Raw genomic sequence first — 27,054 nt, forward strand, 5'->3', positions numbered from 1 at the left:
AGGTAAATACAGAGATGCCTACAGTCACGTATAACCCTTCAGGTTAATACAGAGATGCCTACAGTCACATATAACCCTTCAGGTAAATACAGAGATACCTACAGTCACATATAACCCTTCAGGTAAATATAAAGATACCTACAGTCACAGATAACCCTTCAGGTAAATACAGATATGCCTACGGTCACATATAACCTTTCAGGTAAATACAGAGATGCCTACAGTCACGTATAACCCTTCAGGTTAATACAGAGATGCCTACAGTCACATATAACCCTTCAGGTAAATACAGATATGCCTACAGTCACAAATAACCCCTCAGGTAAATACAGCGATACTTACAGTCACATATAACCCCTCAGGTGAATACAGAGATACCTACAGTCACATAACTTCTCAGGTAAATACAGAGACACCTACAGCTACAGTCACATATAACCCCTCAGGTGAATACAGAGATACCTACAGTCACATAACTTCTCAGGTAAATACAGAGACACCTACAGCTACAGCCACATATAGCCCTTCAGGTAAATACAGGAAAGATAATTTACTAAATTGCTTGTACTCTTGACGTAGCAAATCTCAACATGTTGGTTAGCCAACATAAAAACAGCCGTAAAAACTATACAATAGCCAACCTAAGTGAAGCTGTACACCAGTCATAAAAACTATACAAAAACTTAATATCTCCAAAAGGGCAAACTGCATGACTCACAGCTATGCATTCTTCTGATATGACATGGTGACTCGTACCATCGGAATGGCTGGAGTTGATATGAGTTAGTAGAGACTGTACAGATGGATACATGCTGTCACACATGGTACAACTATAGGCATATCTGTGCTGCAAGAAAGATCACCACAGCTAAATGCAACAGAAAATTTCCTTTCACATCGGTAGCAACTTATATGATTTGAATAAGAGCGAACAAACTAAAAACGAACACAAGGAGCAAGCAGTTTCTATCTAACCATACAAACTCACTAACCATAAAATCTCTCTAACCATACAATCTCTCTAACCATACAATCTCTCTAACCATACAGTCTCTCTAACCATACAATCTCTCTAACCATACAATCTCTCTAACCATACAGTCTCTCTAACCATACAGTCTCTCTAACCATACAGTCTTTCTAACCATACAATCTATCTAACCATACAGTCTCTCTAACCGTACAATCTATCTAACCATACAATCTCTCTAACCATACAGTCTCTCTAACCATACAATCTCTTTAACCATACAATCTCTCTAACCATACAATCTCTCTAACCATACAATCTCTCTAACCATACACTCTCTCTAACCATACAATCTCTCTAACCATACAGTCTCTCTAACCGTACAATCTCTCTAACCATACAATCTCTCTAACTATACAATCTCTCTAACCATACAATCTCTCTAACCATACAATCTCTCTAACCATACAATCTCTCTAACCATACAGTCTCTCTAACCATACAATCTTTCTAACCATACAGTCTCTCTAACCATACAATCTCTCTAACCATACAATCTCTCTAACTACCGTATACAATCTCTCTAACCATACAATCTCCTATGCAGTCCATCCAATCCTGCCTATGCAGTCTCACATTAATATTCGAGCAGTAGTTGTAGAATTGCAATAATTGGCTTATGTATATCATCTTTGGAAAGCGCCATCACAAATCTCTGCATCACATAAATATAATATTTAAAAAATTGTCCATAAGAATTAGCTGATCTCAAAGGTGGGCAGTATAAAAACTTACTAGTACATGCTCTGCTTTCATAAATGAAGAAATTTAACAGACAATTCCTAAAATCTTTCAGCCCTTGTTAACAGTTTGAAAATGTTGATAAATCCTGGTATTTGGTGAAAATTACAAAAAAATGTCATTCAAACTCCAATTTGTAATGCTACTTGTTAAACCAGCAATATTGATACAGCACTGTTAATACAGCAATATTTTGAGGAGTGACTTAACGTTTAATCAAACCTATTACAACGGTGTTTCCAAAACGTGTATATTTAATGAGCAGCAATGCGTCTGGTGAGGGTAAAAGCTATCTGAGACCAAACTTCGGCTATTGTGACAAGACAGCGAGTAACTTCAGCTATTGTGACAAGGCAGCGAGTAACTTCAGCTATTGTGACGAGGCAGCGAGTAACTTCAGCTATTGTGACAAGGCAGCGAGTAACTTCAGCTATTGTGACAAGGCAGCCAGTAACGAAAAGCTGTGTTAATTTGCTACGACCCCAACATATGACAGAGATAACTCCACTCGATGTCCAGTGGAAGTACATGGCCACTTCTGATAGTTACCGCACTGTACCAGATAATCTATTGTACAAGAGAAAACATCAATAAAACAATTAAACCTTAATCAACAGCAACTTACTTGACCTTCTTGTAAACACCCAATTCTATAGATACAGTCAACAGAGGACAAAATTAAAAGCCGTTCCTAAGAAATCAATTGCATCGACGATTAACACGGTAAACGCAACAACTTTGCAAGAAGTGGTCTAGATTCGTCTGCATGTACCTTCAGATAATGGCTGTCAAGAGAAGACTGCTTGGAAGTCTCATACTTGCAGAGAAGGCAGGAAACATAAGGGTACTCGACCCTCACATTGTGCACGTACAAGTGCCTGTCACGATCGTTCTCCTTCTTGAACCTTCTATCGCATATGTGGCACTCGAACAACATGGCCGATCCTGGACCTGAAGCGCAATAAAAAGTTAACTTCTTTGGACTGTTTGACTGATATACGGAAAGTGTTATAATACCAAAGCATTACTGTACAAAAGCATTTATTATCGAAGCCATGAATTTATGACGGCACAAGACGTGGATGGAAAATATTAAAGAGTATGACACCTAGAGATTATCAACCGGTAAACTAAAGTTTAGAGAGAATTATCGAAAGTTAAAATACCTTCTTTGACTTGCACAAACTTCTGGTGATAAGCCTTGCCCTCCTTCGTCTTAGAATGATAGATCCTGACATGGTTGATAAGTGACTTGATGGTGCTGTAGTGCTTGTGACATAGTGCACAACTGTGCACAGTGCCACTGTGAGTGGCCTCATGCTCTAGCAAGTGCGACTTGTTCACTGACTTGAACTTGCAGGTCCTACACCGGTACATCTGGCCGGTGTGTTTCCTCATGTGAGAGTAGATGTTGCCTTTATATAATTAAAATATGTCACACTTAGACTCCAGCAGCAACACCTGACCTAAATACCTTTATATAATTAAAATATGTCACACTTAGACTCCAGCAGCAACACCTGACCTAAATGCCTTTATATAATTAAAATATGTCACACTTAGACTAGAGTAACAATACCTGACCTAGATACCTTTATATAGTTAAACTATGCCACACTTGGACTCCAGCAGCAACACCTGACCTAAATACCTTTATATGATTAAAATATGTCACACTTAGACTAGAGCAGCAATACCTGACCTAAATACCTTTATATAATTAAACTATGCCACACTTGGACTCCAGCAGCAACACCTGACCTAAATACCTTTATATGATTCAAATATGTCACACTTAGACTAGAGCAGCAATACCTGACCTAAATGCCTTTATATGATTAAAATATGTCACATTTAGACTAGAGTAGCAATACCTGACCTAGATGCCTTTATATAATTAAAATATGTCATACTTAGACTAGAGCAGTAATACCTGACCTAAATACCTTTATATAATTAAGATATGTCACACTTAGACTAGAGCAGCAATACCTGACCTAAATACCTTTATATAATTAAGATATGTCACACTTAGACTAGAGCAGCAATACCTGACCTAAATACCTTTATATGATTAAAATATGCCACACTTAGACTAGAGCAGCAATACCTGACCTAGATGCCTTTATATAATTAAAATATGTCATACTTAGACTAGAGCAGCAATACCTGACCTAAATACCTTTATATAATTAAGATATGCCACACTTAGACTAGAACAGCAATACCTGACCTAAATACCTTTATATAATTAAGATATGTCACACTTAGACTAGAGCAGCAATACCTGACATAAATACTTTTATATAATTAAAATATGTCACAGTAGACTAGAGCAGCAATACCTGACCTAAATACCTTTATATAATTAAGATATGTCACACTTAGACTAGAACAGCAATACCCGACATAAATACTTTTATATAATTAAAATATGTCACAGTAGACTAGAGTAGCAATACCTGACCTAAATACCTTTATATGATTAAAATATGTCATACTTAGACTAGAGCAGCAATACCTGACCTAAATACCTTTATATAATTAAGATATGTCACACTTAGACTAGAGCAGCAATACCTGACCTAAATACCTTTATATGATTAAAATATGCCACACTTAGACTAGAGCAGCAATACCTGACCTAGATGCCTTTATATAATTAAAATATGTCATACTTAGACTAGAGCAGCAATACCTGACTTAAATACCTTTATATAATTAAGATATGCCACACTTAGACTAGAGCAGCAATACCTGACCTAAATGCCTTTATATAATTAAATATGTCACACTTAGACTAGAGCAGCAATACCTGACCTAAATACCTTTATATAATTAAAATATGTCACAGTAGAGTAGCAATACCTGACCTAAATGCCTTTATATAATTAAATATGTCACACTTAGACTACAGCAGCAATACCTGACCTAAATACCTTTATATGATTAAAATATGTCACAGTAGAGTAGCAATACCTGACCTAAATGCCTTTATATAATTAAAATATGTCACAGTAGACTAGAGTAGCAATACCTGACCTAAATACCTTTATATAATTAAAATATGTCACACTTAGACTAAAGTAGCAATACCTGACCTAAATGCCTTTATATAATTAAAATATGTCACACTTGGACTAGAGTAGCAATACCTGACCTAAATACCTTTATATAATTAAAATATGTCACAGTAGACTAGAGTAGCAATACCTGACCTAAATACCTTTATATGATTAAAATATGTCACACTTAGACTCCAGCAGCAACACCTGACCTAAAATCCTGTCTGATAACAAAGGAAGCACACTAACTAAGAATGTTGCCACAAAAGATTATGAGTTAAGCTCAAAGACCATCAGAAGGGCCTTGGTTACTGCAACTATACTGATGCAGAGATTCTTTACTATGATTAAAAGCTACATGATTTAGTTATATTTGAGAGAAAAATATTGAGTATATATATAAAGTACATGTGTATATCTGTGTTGCGATAAATATGGCAAACTGCTTTGTTAAAGTTTGATTTCAATAAGTCACATCTACAATGCCTGGAGCTATACCTCACATCTACAGTACCTGCAATTGTTTATACAATATACGAACTGTTACTAACTAACCACAGTGTAATTAGGTTAAAAACAAGCATAAAATAAGAAACTATTCTTCTTTATAATATTTATAATACATGTAACTTTAATTGCACTCATTAATGTTCCTTAGAAACGAGAAATCTGTTAGATGAAATGCTGACAGGAAACAAGCCAGTAATTAGCATTACAGAAGCGATACTTAAAGGTTGACTTGCAACAAAATTCACATTACAGTTATTTGATATCAAAAGATTCACCATGTCTTACTCTGTTATGTTGTAATGTAGGTGCAAAATATGTGGAAATCTGATTACATGCTCTTGAAAGCTCAAAAATGAACAGTTAATCGCAGCCACCTGAGACCGCCGTAGTTTGGATTCTCTTTCCAAAACGGCTCAATTGTGACGTAGTTGTGGTAGATGGTTTCTGTTTACACTTTCATGCAACCTTATTCGTCGAAATATTTTCACAAATATACTTCACGCATTCAATAAAACCATGTCTATTGTTCTTACACGTCTGTTTTATCGTCATTGTAATGCTGTCATTTTTAGCACTGATATCTTATAACTTACCGTAAAAATTCATTTAATTTTTTAACCTCACCTCGAAGGAGTACATATCATTGTCTGATAATCATGACAAACCTGCTGGTCACCTGTGATAATCGAAAAGTGCTGCAAAAATTATTTTCGAAGTATTGGGTCACATGATCAGATTACGACTTGACGATTAGTTCAAGCCGAAACAAAACTGTAAAGTAGCGAGCATCTATATTTGGTACGGGGTCTTCGGTAAAACCCAAAGTGTTTGTCATAAACGAGTACTTCAATAAGTTTATATATTGAGCTTTTTATTGGCCTTTCAATTCACATGAGAACATACGTGACAAGACGATAACCAAACTGTAATGACTACGTCAGAGAAATAAACATATTCCAATCTACGGCGGCTTTTCGTTTTTGAGCTTTTAAAAGCTTGTAATCACATTTCCACATATTTGGCAGCTACAACACAACAGAGTAAGACATGGGGAATCTTTTGATACCAAATAATTGTAATGTGAATTTTGTTGCAAGTCAACCTTTAAGACAAGCTTACCCTTGGAGTTGGCACGAAAGTCACATTCAGGACACTTGAAAGGCTTAGAGTCGATGTGGGTGAGACAGTGGTGGCGGATGTGTGAGAGGGTCTTGAAAACCTTTTCGCAAACATTACAGGAATGCAGAGATATATCTCCATTTGCTCTTGGCACACTCGTTATTGCATTTGAGTTCATCATCTAGAAAAATGTAACTTATAGCTGTGATCCAAATCCAAAGCCAAACGCAATATAACATCATTGCATATATACGAAAAACTTGCGAAAGGAACAAAAATAAATAAAACATGACTTCAAACACTTTTTCCCTGTTATTCTATGAGTTACAGTTTGGAATGATACTAACAAATATGGCTGGTAGGTAATACAATACATGAACAACATGATCCGTGATTAAATTTCTCTTCATCAACATACCGGTAATTGTCGTAATGACTCAACTGCACAGCAAAATAAATCAAGTGTAAGGTTTAAGAATTACCAGCTGATAGAATAATAATTTAGAACATAAATTACCGTATGTAAACAAAAAATATTTTTGTACTGAATGTTTTACAGTTGTTGAGAGATCACACGGTATGAATGTAATTTTAATAAAAACAACACAAACAATAAGCAATGAAGAGCTTGATCTAGAATGTATTTCTAGCAAAAAATTGAAGAATATTAATTTTGTACCACATTGGCGGTGATTTTTTTGAAAAACCTCAAAGAAAGTATCTCATATTCATGCAGAAAAAGCATGTTGTAAAACAAAGGAACAGTAGTTGCACAAATTAACTAACAACCACTAAAGTATAACAGATGTCAAAAGAGCTAATAGTGGAATTAACTCACAACCACTAAAGTATAACAGATGTCAAGAGAGCTAATAGTGGAATTAACTCACAACCACTAAAGTATAACAGATGTCAAGAGAGCTAATAGTGGAATTAACTAACAACCACTAAAGTATAACAGATGTCAAGAGAGCTAATAGTGGAATTAACTCACAACCACTAAAGTATAACAGATGTCAAGAGAGCTAATAGTGGAATTAACTCACAACCACTAAAGTATAACAGATGTCAAAAGAGCTAATAGTGGAATTAACTCACAACCACTAAAGTATAACAGATGTCAAGAGAGCTAATAGTGGAATTAACTCACAACCACTAAAGTATAACAGATGTCAAGAGAGCTAATAGTGGAATTAACTAACAACCACTAAAGTATAACAGATGTCAAGAGAGCTAATAGTGGAATTAACTCACAACCACTAAAGTATAACAGATGTCAAGAGAGCTAATAGTGGAATTAACTCACAACCACTAAAGTATAACAGATGTCAAAAGAGCTAATAGTGGAATTAACTCACAACCACTAAAGTATAACAGATGTCAAGAGAGCTAATAGTGGAATTAACTAACAACCACTAAAGTATAACAGATGTCAAGAGAGCTAATAGTGGAATTAACTAACAACCACTAAAGTATAACAGATGTCAAGAGAGCTAATAATGGAATTAACTCACAACCACTAAAGTATAACAGATGTCAAGAGAGCTAATAGTGGAATTAACACAGGAGTGCTAAAGACTAGTAAACCACTATCGAGCTGACAGTGGAATGCGAACGTAAATAATGTTGTGATGCTATACAGACGCCAACCTGTTCAATGAAATGTGTCTTGTACATGTCATAAGTCTGACTCAAGTCTACTATTGTTATTTCCTTGGCCTCAAACTTCTTCCTATCCTCTTCAGTGGCGAACACAGGAATATCGGGTATGTCATCGAGACTCTGTGGTATTGGATAGCTTGCAAGCTTGCGCTTGCTGGACAATGAGGCTAGTTTCTACAAGACAGCATAATAAGCGCATTAACAGTAAATCACCAATTTGGATTGGAGTGACTTTGCATGTTGGCTTCTCAGCCGTACGCATCGTACTGATGGCGAAACAATATTTGATCTGAAAGATTTAGCAATCGCACAAATGGATATTGCAGCTTCAAGTACCAGTTTACATAGTAACCTTTGGCAGCATAAGCTTTCTAGCAGGCTAAAATTTGTTTATGAAAACTATACTTACTAATAGACATTAATAAAATTATCACACTAGCAATGTTCAGTTCTCTTTTATACTAATACACAAACAGCTGACAAGATGAAAATGAAAGCTAGACGGTGATTTGCTATGTAAAAACTTTTTATTGGTCAATCCTATATCATCAAAAAACAATCAGATAAAAACGCCAGCCAATCTTCTTTCTTCATTGCAGGAGGCATTGTTTTCCTCAGCATTCTTTTATTCAACAATGTCATACTTGAAACTAATACCTTGAAAACAAACACAGTGAATCCCTGTACGCAATAGAACTATGAATGTTAGAAGAAAACCTTTTTAGCATTAGAGCCGACGATGTTGCGGCGTCTGTATGGCTTCATGTTATCGGCAGGCAACGCATCGCTAGCCTCTTCTGCTGCGTCTTCAGCGAGCTGCCTAATGGCACTCTTTGGGTTGAAATCCTCAAAAACAAGCAGCATTAAAAACATGAAATAAATGAAAATACACTGAAAAGACAAAGAGAGACAAAGCACCGCAAGAAATGTAGTATTATCAATATAAAAAGACAAAGCACCGCAAGAAATGTAGTATTATCAATATAAAAATAGATAAATGGAGGAAAGCTGTAGTAAAACAAACCAGCGAGCACATTCCATTCACGGGCAAAGATTATTAGCACAGATGCAACAGTAGAATTGAGTTCACTTTTAGCACATACTTCTGTATCATCATCATCAGAGACAGAAGAGTCATCGGCCGCCTTGGCAGGCACAGGGCTGAGGGGATTCTCAACAGGAAACCGGGTGCGACTATCAAATCCTTCCAACTCGGGAATCTCCTCTGGTTTAAGGTAGAGAGAGTTTACACTCTTGCATTTGTGAGACTTGAAATGCCGCTCCTTTTTAAACTTCACCTTGCACCCGTCACAACAAAGCAGACCGTCTGTACCTGAGAATAATTAATATTTATTAGCGAACATACCGACTCAATGAAATAAATGTTTTGTTTAGTACAACACTGAAATGTTGTATCCTCAATGTACACTCAAACTGTCCACCGAGTAGACGGATGGCAAACTAAACATAGAACTTTTGCTAACCCTACAATAGAAAGAATTTATGGCAAAACCTTACAGCTTATAAATATACTCATAAGTTAGTATAGTCTCATTTTCAAAAACTAAGATGAAACCATTGGTTTGTTCAGCCTGAAATCTCACCCATCGATGCAGTTTTTTCTGGTGGCTTTATAATTTCGCTAACCTCTGAAGGCTCCTTTAATGTTTTTTTTGGCCGCCCTCTCTTTTTTACAATTCTTGAAACTGGAGGTAATCCCTGGGTAGAGTTAGTTTGCAGAGGTCTCATCTCATTGCTGAGCATTATCGGCTCCAGACCTCCAGAAATAGCAAAGAAACCAGTTTAATGCTTGACATATCAGCTAGTTCATTTACTAATATCTAACCTAAAAGTATCTTCTTCTTGCCAACATTAGTAGTATACTATTTAGGGCACATGTGCAGGACATGTGCCCTAAATAGTATGGAAAAGTTAACAAAAGTACCACTATATGCTGCAAAAGATGCATCTAGAAAGAATCTTATGCAGCATATAGCAGGTAAGACGAATATTCTATATTGGGTTCAAACGAAGCTGCTTACTACCTTGTTTTTCCACATCAACGTTGACTGGGTGTGCTTATTATAGGTAGGAAAAAGGTAACCACAATATCATAACATTTGTATTCTCAAAGTGGAACAAATGGCCAGTACCTCCTGAAGTCAAGCTTGACAATAATGTGACATCACCTGGACCAGCCTCGCTAGTCGAAGGAGCTTCAGCAAGCAATGTCACATTGTCCTCAACAATTGAAGCATCATATGGTAATGTTACACCACAGCTGGAAGATTTCTTGTGTTCGAGGAATGTTACCAAGTTGTCAAATGTGGTAGAGCATGAACCACAGATGAATGTATCAGGGGCGACAGCCGGTAAGGACATTTTGAAGTTTCACTGCAAGTATACAACTATAGAACTTGAAAAACTAGAACTATATTATTTAAATACTATGATGAAGCTAACTATGTAATTTTTGTTGTTGTGAGATAACTCATTATGGTCAGTTTTATGAGCATAGTCCCTGGACCTTAATATCATATTTTACTTTGACAACATTCAACCAAAATGAAGTAGTATTTTTGTTCTGCAAAAAGTAAGTTAATAAGCGCATTGAGATCGGAGTTAACAAGACATTTGAGATTGATTCAGAAAGGTTATAACGCCAACAAATTTTTTAGTTCTAGGTATAAGCCCAAATGTGTCATTCAAGTAGTATACAACTTGTCTAGGTTGGTATCTTTCTACAGCTAGCAAATAACCTAAATATTTTATTTAATGTTTATGCTGTTCAGCATTACAGGGCTTAAAACTTGTTAGAGATGATCCCAACATTCGCCGATGAATATCAAAATGTTAATGTACTAAGGCTTCGCACTTCCACTGGTTTACTCTGTAAAATCAGACCACAGTTCTATCAGCTATTTCTATCAATTTATTTAACCAGGCTTTTCACAGGATTTATTCAACAATTTGTCATATTTGGAGGTTTTAGAGCTAGTGTAAATAAAAAAAATAATTTTTTACTATTGTTCGACTTATCACACTGCACCTCTTTTTGACTTACGTCATTGCACCACTTCTTGACCTATAACACTGCACCACTTCTTGACCTATAACGCTGCACCCCTTTTTGACCTATAGCACTGCACCACTTCTTAACCTATGACGCTGCACCTCTTCTCAACCAATGACACTGCCTCACTTTTTGACTTGACACTGCCTCACTTCTTGACTTATGACACTGCATCACTTTTTGACTTATGACACTGTATCACTTCTTGACTTATGACACTGCATCACTTCTTGACTTATGACACTGCATCACTTCTTGACTTATGACACTGCATCACTTCTTGACTTATGACACTGCATCACTTATTGATTTATGACACTGCATCACTTCTTGACTTATGACACTGCATCACTTCTTGACTTATGACACTGCATCACTTATTGACTTATGACAGTTCATATCAATATATTAGTGATGACACTGTTTATGTATAGCTATGTGTATCCGTTCATATCAATATATTAGTGATGACACTGTTAATGTATAGCTATGTGTATCCGTTCATATCAATATATTAGTGATGACACTGTTAATGTATAGCTATGTGTATCTATTCATATCAGTATATTAGCGATGACACTGTTAATGTATAGCTATGTGTATCCGTTCATATCAATATATTAGTGAAGACACTGTAAATGTATAGCTATGTGTATCCATTCATATCAATATATTAGTGATGACACTGTTAATGTATAGCTATGTGTATCCGTTCATATCAATATATTATTGATGACACTGTTAATGTATAGCTATGTGTATCCATTCATATCAATATATTAGCGATGACACTGTTAATGTATAGCTATGTGTATCCGTTCATATCAATATATTAGTGATGACACTGTTAATGTAAAGCTATGTGTATCCGTTCATATCAATATATTAGTGATGACACTGTTAATATATAGCTATGTGTATTCGTTCATATCAATATATTAGTGATGACACTGTTAATGTATAGTTATGTGTATCCGTTCATATCAATATATTAGTGATGACACTGTTAATGTATAGCTATGTGTATCCTTTCAAATCAATATATTAGTGATGACACTGTTAATGTATAGCTATGTGTATCCGAATGAAGGCGGACAAGAATGGAAAAAACCCCTGGAGTCACATACAGTGCACCCTCAGGATACGATTTTAATACGTTCCAGGGTTGGAAAAATCATATGTAGGGGTATAGAAACCATAGTAATTATATAATGCAAACATCCCCTGATAACAATCGTCAAAATTTATGTAAGTGCTGTACATATTAAAAACTAGTAAAATAGTATGTTAACCCTAGTAACTATAGTTACCTACAGTAACTTAATTGAATTTAGTGGTTATGATCTGCAATAAAACGTAACATTATGATGTATCATATACCATACTATTGTAGGGAGTTCTTACCTTCAAGACAGACATACGTATAACAAACTTTGAATTCACCTCAAATAAGTTTAGCTTACTAAACACACACACTTAAAGCTAAGTTTTAGTATGTATTTTCAACTATTTTACTGCATTTCAATTTTTTGTCACTAAAATTTTATCACTTATTAGTTTCAGTCTTTGCTTTCAATCAAACTTTTAACGAATATGTTCAAAACATTTTTCAACTTAATTTGGCAAGAAAGCTCCAACAATGCTGTTTTTGTAATGAAGTAGATTTTTGTTAGCAAGTTAAGAGAAGTTGTCTGACCTTCTGTTTGAAAAGCTCGCAACGTTATTTTGACATATGTAAGCGCATCGGCTGTCAAATTTGAACTAGGGCAAATATCTTGTTGAATTCATATGGTGAAATAACATTCAAACGGTGAGGTGAAAAACCATCATGTTCCGCTTCGTAAGGTAAAAAGATCGTATACCAGGGTAATTGTATCTTGAGGGTGCACTGCAGCGTCCATATTGTACTGCCTCTTTAATTTATTCATTTTAAAACAAGAAATCGACTACGACTTTCACACATAATTTACCATGATTATTTGATAATGAAGAAACTTGAATGGCCATGAAAGCAACAATGCAGCAAAGCACTAATAGTTGAAGCTGCAAAGTGGATTACTTTGCAGGGATTACTGTCGTGTGAAATTTAGTACTATAAAAGCTTTTTTAAAGGAAACTCAAACTATTAATGCTGTTGTATAAAAATTGGTAAATCCTGGTCAAAGAAATTAGAAGATGCTGGCTGGAAATAAACAATTCCGTTGAATGAAGTGGAATAATGGCACAAGAGCCATCAATCAAGATGGAAATGAGTTGAATTTTTCAGGCTACTTTGATAATCAGAAATGAAAGTCTAAAGAAGAATGAGGTTAAACATTTGGCTAAGACACCAAACATAAGTCACCAGACCTCCTATGCATAGCCTAAGTATAGCCAAGGCTTAGAAGATAAACAGCGAAAGCAATCTAGCTTGAATATTAATGATAAAGGAAAGACTAATAGGTTGAACACCCAAGTCAAAGAGGCTAGTCAAGCAGTGGAGGAGCATTGGAGGAGCATTGGAGGAGAGTTGGAGGAGCATTAGAAAGTTAGAGAGTTGGATGGTGAGAGAATTAAGGTACAGTCGAACACAATAAAATTAACAAATACATGCGCTACATCCCATTGACTTCAACCAAATTTCTAGACCTGAGCAGATCTCATTTGCAATACGCATCCTAATGCACCCACGCATACCATTCACGCAAAAAAGCTTGTAAATAATAATTAATATGAACTTCGCATAAATACGTGTATTCATTTACTTATCTTTAATTTGAAAACCAACAAACACTTTGTGAATTCTTCTTACAACAATGCAAAACTTTAAAGCATTTTCTGCCTACTTAGTAGCAGCCAGCTAGATAAAAGGTACATTGTTGAAGTCATAAAGAGGGTAACATGACTGCTTAATGTTTTATATTTGTATATGTACGCGCACTGAAGTTGATAAATACTTTCCAATTGTCATGAGTATATTAACATAACTCAAATAGAGACAGACTACGACAACAACTCATTGTAACAGAAGTTTTTATATAACCGAACTAGTGCAGCTTACATAGCTTGCTGCTTACATATAGTACTGAATCATTAGAATGTTCTGGAACAGCATTAATAGTATATCACATATCAAACTTAGCATAGTGTGTCTAAGTAATGATGGTGCAACATGCCCCACTGTTAAACCATTTCAGAACTAAACATGTTAATAATATACATATTCAGAGTATCTGTTATCCTTGATTGTATGTCCATATCTTGTGCTATGTTGGTTAAGTACTGGTGTCGTATTTCTGTCTTCAACAATATCATAGCATGCATGTCATGTCTGTATAGCAGTAGTTGGTTCATCAGTAGCTGGTTGGGGATCAAGACCAGGCAGTCATCTAGATGGTATGAAAGATGATGATGGTATATGCTGGTGTTTTTGGCTGTGACGATGGTTGTTTTTCGCTAATCCCTGCTGGGTAACAAGGAATGATGTCATGTTGATTTTGAACTTTTCTCTTAGTATTCTCACTAATAATCCGATAGGAGTCAAGATGAGAATCACATCACTTTATGAATCCCAGTTTTCGTTCATGGTTTCCATCCTGAGTGAATTAGATTGAGATCTGCAGATCTGTGAATTGCTAATTCTGCCTTTTGGAGATCTGTCATTTTTGATGAAGCATGAGGCCAACGCGCGTGTTGATATGCCTGTTGAAAAACAGTTCAGCCAGGTTTGGTAGTAGATTTGTGATAGGTGTGCTATGATGTGTTAAGTTTACGCGTAATGTCCAGTGGGTTCTTAGCCTTCTATAATAGCTGTTTTATTGTTTGAAAAGCTTTCTCAACTCTTTCCATTACCTGAAGATAGTGAGAGCTGGATGTTTGATGAGCTATTTCTAATTCCTAGCAGAAGTTAGGGAATTGTGCTGATCGAAAGCATGGTCCATTAACTGAGTACATTGTCTTAAACAGGCCAAATTTTTGGAAATTCTGTTTCAGCACTTGGATGACTGAGTTGGTTGAAGCTTCAGTGAGTGGGTCATAGGTGCTGTATCAAAAAAATAAGTTGATGATAACTAGTGCTGTTTGACCTTTAAAGTTCATGAGGTCAGCTCCTAGCATATGTGAAGGTCAAGATGCGGATACTTGTCTCTCTGGAGGACGTGGCTTCTTTTTGGCACGAGTTTGACATTCACTTTATCGGTTGGTCATGTGAGTGATGTCATCCTGTATTTTTGGCCAGTAGACAGTGCGCCAAGCTTTGTGTAGTGTGAACATTAAACCTTGATGAACATCATGTGAACATGTAAGTGTTTCGGCTTGCATGTTGGCAGGTACAACTATTCTGCTCCTTTTCATAACAAAACCATTAAGTATGGTGAGCTCGTCTCAAAAACACAAGTGATGTCTGAGATGCTTTTGGCAGGTATTGCATGCTTTCAGGGCATCCTGTCTTGATGAAATCACTGAGTGCCTGAAGGTTTGGGTTTGATTGAATTTTAGCTTGAAAAGTTTTTAGGCAAGTGCAAATTTTAGCACTTGTTCTATTGCGACATCAAGTCCTGGTACCTTCTGATCTTTTCCTGGCTTCAGCAGAGGTGAGAATGAATCAGCTAGGAGAACATTTTTTGCTCCAATGTACTTGACCTGTGTGCCATACATGGCCAGACGAAATAGCATTCGCTGGAAATGAGATGTATCTAAGCTGATAGGTTTCTGAAAGGTTCTTTCCAGAAGCTTGTGATCAGAGTGAACTGTGGTGGGGCGTCCAAAGGTGTATGTGGGAAGTTTTTCACATGTGGCGAGTACAGTTAGTAGTTCTCGTTTATTGTTTGCAGAGTCAGTTTCTGTTTTGGTAAGAGAGTTGCTAATGAAGTTGACAGGTTTTCCATCCTTAAATGGGAACTGATTCAAGGCCTTTCAGAGATGCATTGTTTCAACGATAACAAGTTTGTTAAAATTGTAGTGCACCAACTTGTTAGCAGAAGCAATGTCTTGTTTGATGGCGTTGAAATCTTCCTGTATATCGCTTGTCCAAATGTAGTGTGCATCCTTTTTAGCAAGCCTCGCACTAGATGTGCTTTCTTGGACAGGTTTGGAATGAACGTGGACGAGAAAGCGACAGTGCCTAAGAAACTTTGTAGTTTCTGCTTGTCTGTTGGTGGAGCCATGTTGATTACACCACTCACATTTCAGGGCAAGGACTGAAACCTTGAGGAGAGATGATCCTTTCAAAGTATTCAACCTGATGTTTCTTGATCAAACATTTAGCTGGGTTGAATAGTATTTTTTTATTATATTATTGTAGGAAACAGTATTTTTTGAAAGGGGTGTTGAAAGCTGTTAGAAGTTGACTTTCTTGTCGAGATGTATAGTCCAGTACCTAGATTTTGCATCGAGAGTAGAGAAATATTGACCATTCTGAAAGCTGTGCTGAGCATCTTCCCAAGATGCAGATTAGTGAAAATTTCCAATTAGGTGCTTGTCAAACTTTCTAGGGTCAAGACATAGACAAAGCTTTTAGTCTATGACTTGAGTACACAACCACTGTAGCTGTTGTGTACTCAAGTCATAGTTTCAGGAAAAGGTCTGATTCCTTCATTTTCCATTTTGTCTAGTTTTTGTTGCAGTTGAGGTAGGATAACCTGTGGCATAGCACTGGATATGAGTTGTACAGGTTTGGTTTCTGGAGATAGCTTTAGAAACACTTCTCCGTCAAATGTACCATCAAAGGTGTCTGGAAAAATGAGTTTTAGATCCTCTAGTGGATTGCCAGTTTTTCTACCAAAAGGTAAATATTTTTTCCATTTCTCTTGTAGATCTGCATAGTTGACTTCAGATTCTTTTGCGATGTGGAGTGTATTGATGTCATCTGAGATAAACGTACATTCTGTACTGAGACCTCACGCAGTGTATATGATGAAGCGTAGTTAAAAAGATGAAATTTACTACAGAATCGCTAACCAAGAATAAGTTCAGATCTAGCTTGAGTGATGTAAAACTTAGCTTTATCATGTATGCTATTGGATGTCACCATGCTATCGATATATCTGCAAATCTCCGGGCTTGTGCCTGATATACCTTGAAGAACAATGTCACTCTGCCCCAATACTGTTTACTAAACCTGACAGAAGATAAGATTGCTAGTTGCATGCATGAATCCATTGCTCCAATGCTGACTTTCCCTTTGATTATTGGATGTTTTGATGGAGATGAGCCAGTTGTATGAGTGAAAAACTTGAGAAATAAGTACTTCACGCGGTTGAAATTTGCAATTGAGAGTTCCTATGGATCTGTTATCGTATATTCCTCCAGTCGACACAAATATCTACATCTATGGCATTTTGATGTTTGGTGCTTTCGGGTCTCTGTGCTTTCTTTTTAAAACATTTTTTTTTCAAAATGATCTTTTCAATCACAATATCTGCAAATAGGGTTTTTTGCTGGACCTTTGTTTCTAGAATGAGGTTCTTTGTCACACCTAGGACAAGATTTGGGTTTAGTAGTACGCTTACCAGAAGTTTTATAAACGGATGGTTTTGATGTTGGCTTTTGCTCTCTAATATTCAGCCGCAATTTTCTGGTGGGATCTCTAGAGTAGGTCGAGTTGACTTGTGAACCAGAATTTGAATTCATCAAAATGCTTCATTGTAAAATCAACATTTTCAAATCGTCGTAGAAGTTGCAAGATGTCCGTAACTTAGATATCCTTGGCTGTAGTCGTGAGCTTACGTTTACATTCTGCATTGCAACAGCCATGTATCAGTTTGTCTGCTATCAAATAGTCAACATTTTCTGGAAATTCCGCCTGTTTATAAAAATCGATGATTCGAAAATAGTATGTAGTTGTGTTCTCAAATGGATGTTGTAGAAGTTTTCCCTTGCCTCTTTAAAAAAAGTTTTGGGTCAGACATGCAGCAAATTGATCCAGAAGTTCCATAGTTATGTCTGAGTCGAGAGTGCTAGCCTCAACGAGCCTTCAGCTTCAGCCTATATGTAGACATGCTTAATTTTAATTGCATCAGTATTATCAGCAAGCGGTTCACTCAAAATTCTCTCCAATTTTTTGTGCCATAGCTGGAACTGTATATACACATTAGTGCATAGTCTAGTAAATTTGGATGAGTGGTCTATAAGCCTCAGCACCATGGGATCAGTCGCAGATTATGATAATATGCATACGTATATCTACTAACAAAGCGTTGGAAATTACCCATCGCACGTAGAAATGAGTTCAGTCAGTGTCAGAAAAGGTCCAACACGATCAAGTGTAGCACCATATTTTATATTTGTATATGTACGTTCACTGAAGTAAGTTGATGATTATTTTTCAATTGTCTTGAGTATATTAGCATTAGCCTACTTGAATAGAGACAGACTTCGAAAGCGACTCACTGTAACAGGACTCTTTTTATAACTGCACTAGTACGGCTTACACAGCTTACATAGATTGTAGCTTACATCAATGATATACAGCCAACAATGTATATATCATTGCTTACATATAGTAATGAATCATTAGAATGTTCTGTAACAGTATTAATAGTATTAATATCACATATTAAATTTAGCATAGTGTGTATAAGTAACGATGGTGCAACGCTTAAAAACTCAAGTACTAATAAGGTATCTGAGCCTTTACTGCGACTAATTTTTAATCTATTGAATTGAGATACAACAGCAAATATAATGCTTCTGTGCATCAGGAGTTTTCTTCCGTTTGAATCTTTCAGCGGTTTCGTCACTGTTAATATGGTAGCCTATACGAAAAATATTGTCTAACTACTAAGACAATATTTATTACTTCTATGTAATTAAAAATGCTGCATTATCTGGTATAACACAACGTCAAAAGTGGAATTTTGTTGATATAAATTAGAGAACATCTTCGCAACCGCGGTGAAAACGGATATGTAATTACGGGTTGTAGCGATCCGAGTATAACTTAATTTTGTTTAGCTTGAGGACGTGTTTGTATTGGAGTGACCGACCAATCAAATCCCGCATATATCAAAGCGGGCCAATGTCAAGCATGACCCTCCGTCTCCACTGCTGCAACTAAATGTGTGCTACGATTATTTATTATGAAAGTTCATATTACCGATTTTGTATAACATTAAGCAGATAATATTTACTCAGCAGATAAGAATTAACTCATATTGTGCTTTCTAGTGAGGCAATTTACAAGAAAAATTCAGCTTTCAAATTTTTTACCGTTTAAAAACATAGCATGATAGTTTATTAAAAACTTCGCTCGGTTCCACGTCAGCTTACAAAGCTTACATTCGAGGAATTGTGACAATTCGTAACGCCTTTGATTTGATTGTGATTGTTGTATAAAAACGAGCAATGTTTTTATAATTTTACGCTCTACTCAAACTTCGATTGAGTTTTCGTTACCCCAGCTGTTTTCACTTCAGCACTAAAACTCACTTAATTCGATAGATGCGGTTGAAGTTGTATTGTTTTCAACGATTTGATATTAGCTAATAATATTAATTTGAAGCCTGCTAAAAACAGATTAGTGCATGGTCATAAATTGGATCGATGCTCTTAAACAAACGATAATAAGAATGTATATGTCCTTTGACGTGTCGAGCAAATTATATACATGTAGCATATCGGGCAGTAATACATTTTTCCTTACACGGTTACACGGAAAGACTTTTCAAGTCGTCAAATTTATATGCAGCCTAAAGAATGTTCATTTATCATTATTTTTAAATCAGCCTGGAGGCTAGTATTTGATTGATTTTGGCTCATCATTCTTACATGTTGATGTTTTGGTCATGCATATGGTCCTGTACTGGTTTTTGTCTTGGTCTACCAGTGTACCTAATGGCGACCCGACAGGTCGGCTTACATTAGCTTGCCGTGCCTATAACTGTATGTGATTATAGAAGACCACGTCAACCCTAAGGTCCGTCGTCTGATTAGCTTAGGTCGACCTCTCTGCTACTAATTAGGTCGACCCAGTCAGGGCACCTTTAGCTGCTGACCCCCGTAGTCAACCAGCTGACCGATGATGCCTATACTGGTCAACTATCCTGCATTAATTCTTGCTGACCGCTCAAGCGAGAAATGAAGAGAGAGTGTGTGTGTGTGTATAATTGTATTGACTAGACTACAAAACAACTGCCCCCACTGCGGGCTATGCCTTCCTTTATATAGGTTGCAGCTCGCCCATATAAGGGCATAATGACTATATATGGTAATAATGACCATATATGGGTTAATGACGCGGGGTTGACTAATAATGTAAGTAAGCATGCACTTGCAATGAGCTGTATAATATGATGAGTAACAAATCTGCCACATACGCCGCCCCTATAGACGGCTATCCGTCTATATATACATATATATAAAATAATAATAAAAAAGGATAGTAATGGTGATAAAATAGCGAAGGAAATGAGTTCCAACTACTTGTTACCGTCGTAGCTACGGTCTGGCCTCTTGCTGGTCGGCCAGCTTTTCTAAATATGCGGCCGTCCTACGCAATTGCTGAACCTCTAACCTCAACCGGTCAGCGGTCAACCGGTCAACCCAACCTCTCTGGACGTACACTCACAGTCCGAACGGAAATCTGAGGCTGGTGTTGACTGAATGATTGGGGCATGGCAGCACATTTTAAACTAGCCGCTGCCGATGAAGTAATCGCTCCCGAATTGTTTAATTGGATACTGTTCAACTCATACTCCCGCAGGTGCGGAGGCAGATTCCTACTCCTCTGAGGCCTGCTAACATTGTCTGGCTGTCGGTGGACAGCTGACTCTCCTGCCTCCGCACTTGCTGGAGTGCAGTTTTCTGTATCTCGGCATTGTCCACTGGAAGGCTGGCTCTCTGGGTTGTCAAAAGCTTCCTTAGGAGTTGTCCCATCGCCACCTTCGGAGTTGTCCTTCCTATTTGCCTTTGCTGCATTTTCAGCTTCTAAGACAGGCTCTGCCTGAGTTTTTCCATTGTTTTTCCTTACTCCACGCATGTTAGGCCTTCTACTAGGCTCAAGCAAGACTGGGGCTTTTCCATGATAATTGCTGCAGGGTTTGTAAGCTCTCAACCGGTGTTCAGACTGTACAGAACGCTGTCCCCGGCGTTCGATTGTGTACGTGTGATTTGGAAAGCTTTGGATTACCCGGTAAGGCCCAACTCTCTTGGCCGACAACTTGGAGTTCTCCCCCTTCCGTCGACGTCTGCGGGTCATCCAGACCAGGTCGCCAGCCTTGAACAGTGGTGGTTCAGTGGTGTCTTCAGCCACGATTTCTAACTGCCTGTGCCTGAGAATCTCATGGGCTCGTAAGAGCCGATCTTGGATTTCAATAGCGTACTCATTTGTACTCTGAAAAGATTCCACCGAACTCCCATGTTGGAGTTGGTCAGGGAGGCGCAACTCCCGACCGAGCATCATGTAATTTGGAGTTTCTTTGGTGGCTGAATGGGGAATCCCCCTCAGTGTTCTCATTAAATGTGGTAACACGAGATCCCACTCCTCCTGTCCTCTTCCAGTAAGGAGGGCTCGCAGGGAGTCTCCGAGTATCCTGTTATTTCGTTCGACTATACCGTTACCTTCAGGCCGGTATGGAGTCGTCCTTGACTTCTCGACTCCCCAAAGTCGACACAGCTCCTGGAATAGGTCGGATTCGAACTGGGCCCCCTGATCAGTATGGATTATTTCTGGCAATCCGAAATAACTGAAAACCCTTTCCTCCAGCGTACTGGCCACGGTAGGCGCGGTGGCATCTGGGATTGCGATAGCGTCCGACCACCTAGTGAAGTGGTCGGTCATCACAAGAGCCCAGATGTTTCCTCGGGTGGTTAAGGGTAGGGGGCCGACCAGGTCTACAGCCAATCTCTGCCACGGTCGACCAGCGTAGAGCCTCTGTCTATTGGAGGTTGTTGCACCAGTGCCATGTTTGGCCTGTTGGCATACTTCACAGGACATTACCGTCCGACGTACGTCACTGGTCATTCCTGGCCAATACCAGTCCAACTGGACCCTTTTTAGTGTCCGATCTACGCCACTGTGGGCCTGTCTATGTGTCTCCCAGATTAGGTCTTGCCGCACAGGCAAAGGGCAGACGGTGACTGCTTTGCTTCTACCATTTCCTGGGATTGTCGCTGTCAAGACCCCGTCGGGATCGATCCGCAGCTGTGAAAACATGTTGGCTAGCCTCTTCAACTCTGGGTCGCCTAGTTGTAAAACTTGGGCATCTATGGGTCTACCAGTCAGCACTGCCTGGTAAATTTTCCCGATTGCCGTCTCTGCTCTCTTTTGTAGCGCGACAATTTCGCCAGCTTTCGTCTGTGCGGAGGGCCGTTTTTCTATAATAGGGAGGGGCTGACCTAAGCCTTGGTCGACCTTCTTGTTTACACTAGGGTCGCCCTCTTGGATTGGCCTGGGGCCGGCCTCCTTGTCCCTCCGAGGCCCGCTGTTGGGTCCGACCTGGTCGATCTCCACATCTGCCGGGATGCCCACTGCTTGGTTCCTCCATCTCTGGGGTTGTTGGGGCAGAAGTGGCCACTCAATCTCATCCAGATTTCCCGTGGGAACTCGACTTGATGGAATCGTCCCCTCCTGTAATTCCTTACAGATCTCCGAGCGGGGAGGCCCACCATCTCGTCTATCTATTGAGGCACATTGTTTGCAGTCTTCACACTGTTGCCTACTCAGGCCATCAGCATTTCCATGCTTCTCTCCCTTTCGGTGCACAATCTTGTATCTGTGTTCCGACAAGCTTTCCAACCACCCGGCTATCTGACAGGAAGGTTCTTTCCTCCGATGCAGCCAGACTAGGGAAGCATGGTCGGTCCTGATGACAAACTCTCGACCGTACAAATAGGGCCGGAAATGTTTCACGGCTAACACCACCGCCAGGAGTTCTCGCCTCGTGACACAGTAGTTCCTCTCCGCAGGGGAGAGCGTCTTGCTGTGATAGGCGATAACTCGCTCCTGTCCTTGTTGGACCTGGGACAATACGGCCCCAGTTCCGACGTTGCTGGCATCTGTGTCAAGGGTGTACTCTAAGGTCGGATCTGGGTAGCCTAGTACAGGGGCATGCGTCAAGAGCCACTTGAGGTGACTGAAAGCTTCTTGTTCAGGTTGACCCCACTTCCAGGTGGACCCTTCTGCCGTGAGTAGTGTCAAGGGCTTGGCAACCGAAGCGTAGTTGGGCACGTATCGGTGGTAGTAACCGGTAGTGCCGAGAAAAGCCCTCAGCTGAGTCACATCGGTTGGCTCCGACCACCTGTGGATCGCTTCCACTTTTTCCGGATCCGTGGCTACCCCAGTCGAACTCACCACATGTCCGAGGTACTTTACTTTTGTCTGCATGAGGGTACATTTAGATGGTTTTAGTTTCAAGCCGGCTTGTCGAAGCCTGTCTAGTACTTCTGACAGCCTAGACAGGTGACTCTGGAGGTCGGCTGACATGACTATGATGTCATCCAGATACAGCAAGAGCGTCTTCCAGTGGAGCCCTTGCAGCACTCGCTCCATAAGCCTCTGGAACGTGGCAGGGGCTGACGTCAGCCCGAAAGGCAGCACTTTCCATCTCCAAAGCCCACTTCTCGTGATGAAGGCTGATTTCTCCTGCGCTCCCGGCGACAGGGGTACCTGCCAATAGCCGCTCATCAAATCGAGAGTGCTGAACAACTTGCTGCCTGACAGAGCATCCAGACTGTCATCGATTCGAGGAAGTGGATATGCGTCCTGTTTAGTGACCGCATTCAACTTCCGATAGTCAATGCACAGTCTCCAGGTTCCATCCTTTTTCCTGACCAGGACCACAGGAGAGCTCCAAGCTCCATATGCCTGCTCTATCATTCCCTGTTTGGCCAGCTCAGAGACCTGCCGATCTATTTCCGCTTCCTTCTCAGGGCCAACCCTGTATGGGGTCTGCCGAATGGGTTGAGCATCCGTTATCGTGGGTATCTCATGTTGGACCAAGGTAGTCCGACCCACATCTCCATCCCCTTTACTGAAAACATCGGCATACTGATCAAGGAGCCTAACTACCTGTTGTCTGTCGTGGTCACTCCTACAGTGCACTATAGCTTGGCTATACAGCTCTTTCACGTGAGGAGCCACCTTTGGGTCAGGCCGGGTATCCTGGCTTGGTTTCGCTCCCTTTGGCCCCCCTTCTGTCCAGGGCTGGCCGATTTCAGTTTCATCGACTCCTGTGTAGCTGCCAATCACAGTTCCCGACGCTACCTGTACAGGGGAATCTGTCGGGTTCAAACAACGCAGGGCCACTCTTCCCTTCTCATCAGGTAGGTGGAGGCTGGCAGCCACCATGTACCGATCTCCTGATCCCTCTACCATTCCTAAGGGTTGGTAGGTGTGGGTCGTGAGGCGGCATGTAACCACCATCTCTGACCGAGGTTGAAGTGTCATGGTACGGACAACCTGCACCTTGCTCACCAAGGGTCGTCCGTCCCGATCTGTGCAGATCAGCTTCTGACCATTCACTACCAATGTGGATTCTTGGAAATTCATCTCACAGCATTGGTCTGTCAAGAATGGCATCCCGATGATGGCATCTTCTTTTAGGGGGCATACAAGAAGTGATACAGTCACTTGTACACTTCTGACTCGGATGGGTACGGTCAACATGCCATGAAAGTTTAGGCGAGACCCGTCAGCCATCGTGCCATAGTCTGTTCTCTCTACCAACTGAGCCTTCATCCCAGCGGGAAGCCGGTCAAAGACATGACGGCTGAGTAGGTTGGAGGTGCATCCACTGTCTATCAGGAAATGAGCAGGTCGGCCCATAATCTTCCCAGGTAAGAAATAGCTACTACTATACGGTTTCCAAAGGGTGTCCGCAGCCACTCTCTCAGGACCGACCTACTGAGTCGTCCGACCGGTGTGCTGCCACCTCTTACGCCGTCTCCTTGTCTGGAGCTTTTCTGTAACCACTGGGTTTGGGGTTTGGATTTCCTCTGTTTGCTGCTCAGTTAGTGAGTCAAAGGAGCTTTCTAGTAGGACTGAGGTCGACCCATGGGGGGTCTGAGGTCGACCTGTCCGACGTGGGGTTTGCCAAGGTGGCTTTCTCTGGTTTGAGGGTCCACAGTCAGTATGTCCCCCTACTGCTGTGGACGATGTTCGTTTCCCTGCTGCTGGTTTCTTGCTGGCTGGGTAGCTGCCATCTGAGGACACTGTCGTCTGACATGTCCGACTATTCCACATTCCCAACAGCTGGTTGCCCTTCTGATTTGCTGCGGCTCTGGAGTAGTCCGACCTTGGCTTCTGGGTCGGCTACCATTGACCGCCAGTCTTGTCGTCAAGGTGGTCAGCTCCTTTAGGGCTACAAGGACATCTTCCAACGTGGCCGATTTTGTAGCTTGTGGGAGGTCGACCTGGGCTGCCTTGGGGTCATCCTCTTCCTCCCCTTCTATAGCCATGATGGTTGACCTTTGGGTCAACCGAGGATTAAATGGCTGAATTTGCAGAAAGTCATTTCCAGCTTGCACTGCCTCTCCCAAAGTCTGTGCTCCCACCGCTAACAGATGCCTCTGTAGATAGGTGTTGCCCAATGTCATGGAGAAAGCATCTAATGCCATATTTGCACGATGGTGCTCAGGCAGATCAGCATAAGCTATATTGGCTAGTCTTTCTACTTCCGCAGCATGATCTTGCAAGCTAACCTTGACTTTCTTCTTGAGGTTTAATCGACTCCTGGCCTCTCTAACTGTCAGACCAAATTTAGTTCTCAAGGCTGCAAAGATGGCATCTGTAGTTTCTCCCCTGCCACAGCTTTTAGCACCATCCTTCAGCACCTCTCTGAGGTGCAGACGTGCTGACCCTGCAGACCATTGATTAGCTTCAGCTACTTCCTGAAACTGACTGATGAACAGTTCAACATCATCACTGCCATCAAACTTAGGGGGCTTGAAGTCCCTCTCTGGTCGAGATTGCCGTAAAGCCTCAGTTATGGCGTCAGCCATCCGCCCATACTGATCAGCTTGATGGAGGTCAGCCTCAGCTGCCTCTCTCCTAGTTGACCGCCTTCCAGGCATGGTCAGAAGATCCCACCGCTGCCACCAGTGTACTGGTTTTTGTCTTGGTCTACCAGTGTACCTAATGGCGACCCGACAGGTCGGCTTACATTAGCTTGCCGTGCCTATAACTGTATGTGATTATAGAAGACCACGTCAACCCTAAGGTCCGTCGTCTGATTAGCTTAGGTCGACCTCTCTGCTACTAATTAGGTCGACCCAGTCAGGGCACCTTTAGCTGCTGACCCCCGTAGTCAACCAGCTGACCGATGATGCCTATACTGGTCAACTATCCTGCATTAATTCTTGCTGACCGCTCAAGCGAGAAATGAAGAGAGAGTGTGTGTGTGTGTATAATTGTATTGACTAGACTACAAAACAACTGCCCCCACTGCGGGCTATGTCTTCCTTTATATAGGTTGCAGCTCGCCCATATAAGGGCATAATGACTATATATGGTAATAATGACCATATATGGGTTAATGGCGCGGGGTTGACTAATAATGTAAGTAAGCATGCACTTGCAATGAGCTGTATAATATGATGAGTAACAAATCTGCCACAGTCCGAACGCATACAATTCCTATCTCCGTAACAAGGGTTGAACGAAACAGCAAAAAGCCGTTTTGCCTTTTTGAGTGGCTAACTGCGAGATACCAAGAGATAGCTTATGATAGATACTATTACAGAATACTCTTTTTACCCATAGAGCCTTTTTTACTTTGGATTATAGATTTTCTGTCATAGCTTCGCATTACTTTATGAGTTTCAATTTTTAACTTTTTTACGTGATAAATCTCTAGGTAAGCTTTTTATTTAGCGTTTTTTTCAGTAGTTCTGTTCCTCTCCGGGCTCCTGCTGTCCTATGTATTTACACAGCCATTTTG

The 27,054-nt window shown here is 39.9% G+C and overlaps 1 protein-coding gene across 1 annotated transcript in view; it reads right to left on the reverse strand.

Moving 5' to 3' along the window:
* The window catches only part of LOC137390580 (zinc finger protein ZFAT-like), a 37,631-nt gene extending 27,122 nt beyond the window's left edge, over positions 1-10,509 (reverse strand). The window contains exons 1-9 of the mRNA XM_068076909.1: positions 10,281-10,509; positions 9,732-9,905; positions 9,231-9,460; positions 8,845-8,973; positions 8,116-8,301; positions 6,466-6,646; positions 2,938-3,186; positions 2,544-2,722; positions 719-847 (exon numbers count right to left, since the gene is read on the reverse strand). Of these exons, the coding sequence (XP_067933010.1) occupies positions 719-847; positions 2,544-2,722; positions 2,938-3,186; positions 6,466-6,646; positions 8,116-8,301; positions 8,845-8,973; positions 9,231-9,460; positions 9,732-9,905; positions 10,281-10,509 (1,686 nt within the window). The remainder of the gene's footprint in view (positions 1-718; positions 848-2,543; positions 2,723-2,937; positions 3,187-6,465; positions 6,647-8,115; positions 8,302-8,844; positions 8,974-9,230; positions 9,461-9,731; positions 9,906-10,280) is intronic.
* Between the last annotated feature and the right edge of the window lie 16,545 nt (positions 10,510-27,054).

This window comes from Watersipora subatra, chromosome 3 (assembly GCF_963576615.1).
Source record: "Watersipora subatra chromosome 3, tzWatSuba1.1, whole genome shotgun sequence".
In the NCBI taxonomy this organism is placed as follows: Eukaryota; Metazoa; Bryozoa; class Gymnolaemata; order Cheilostomatida; family Watersiporidae; genus Watersipora; species Watersipora subatra.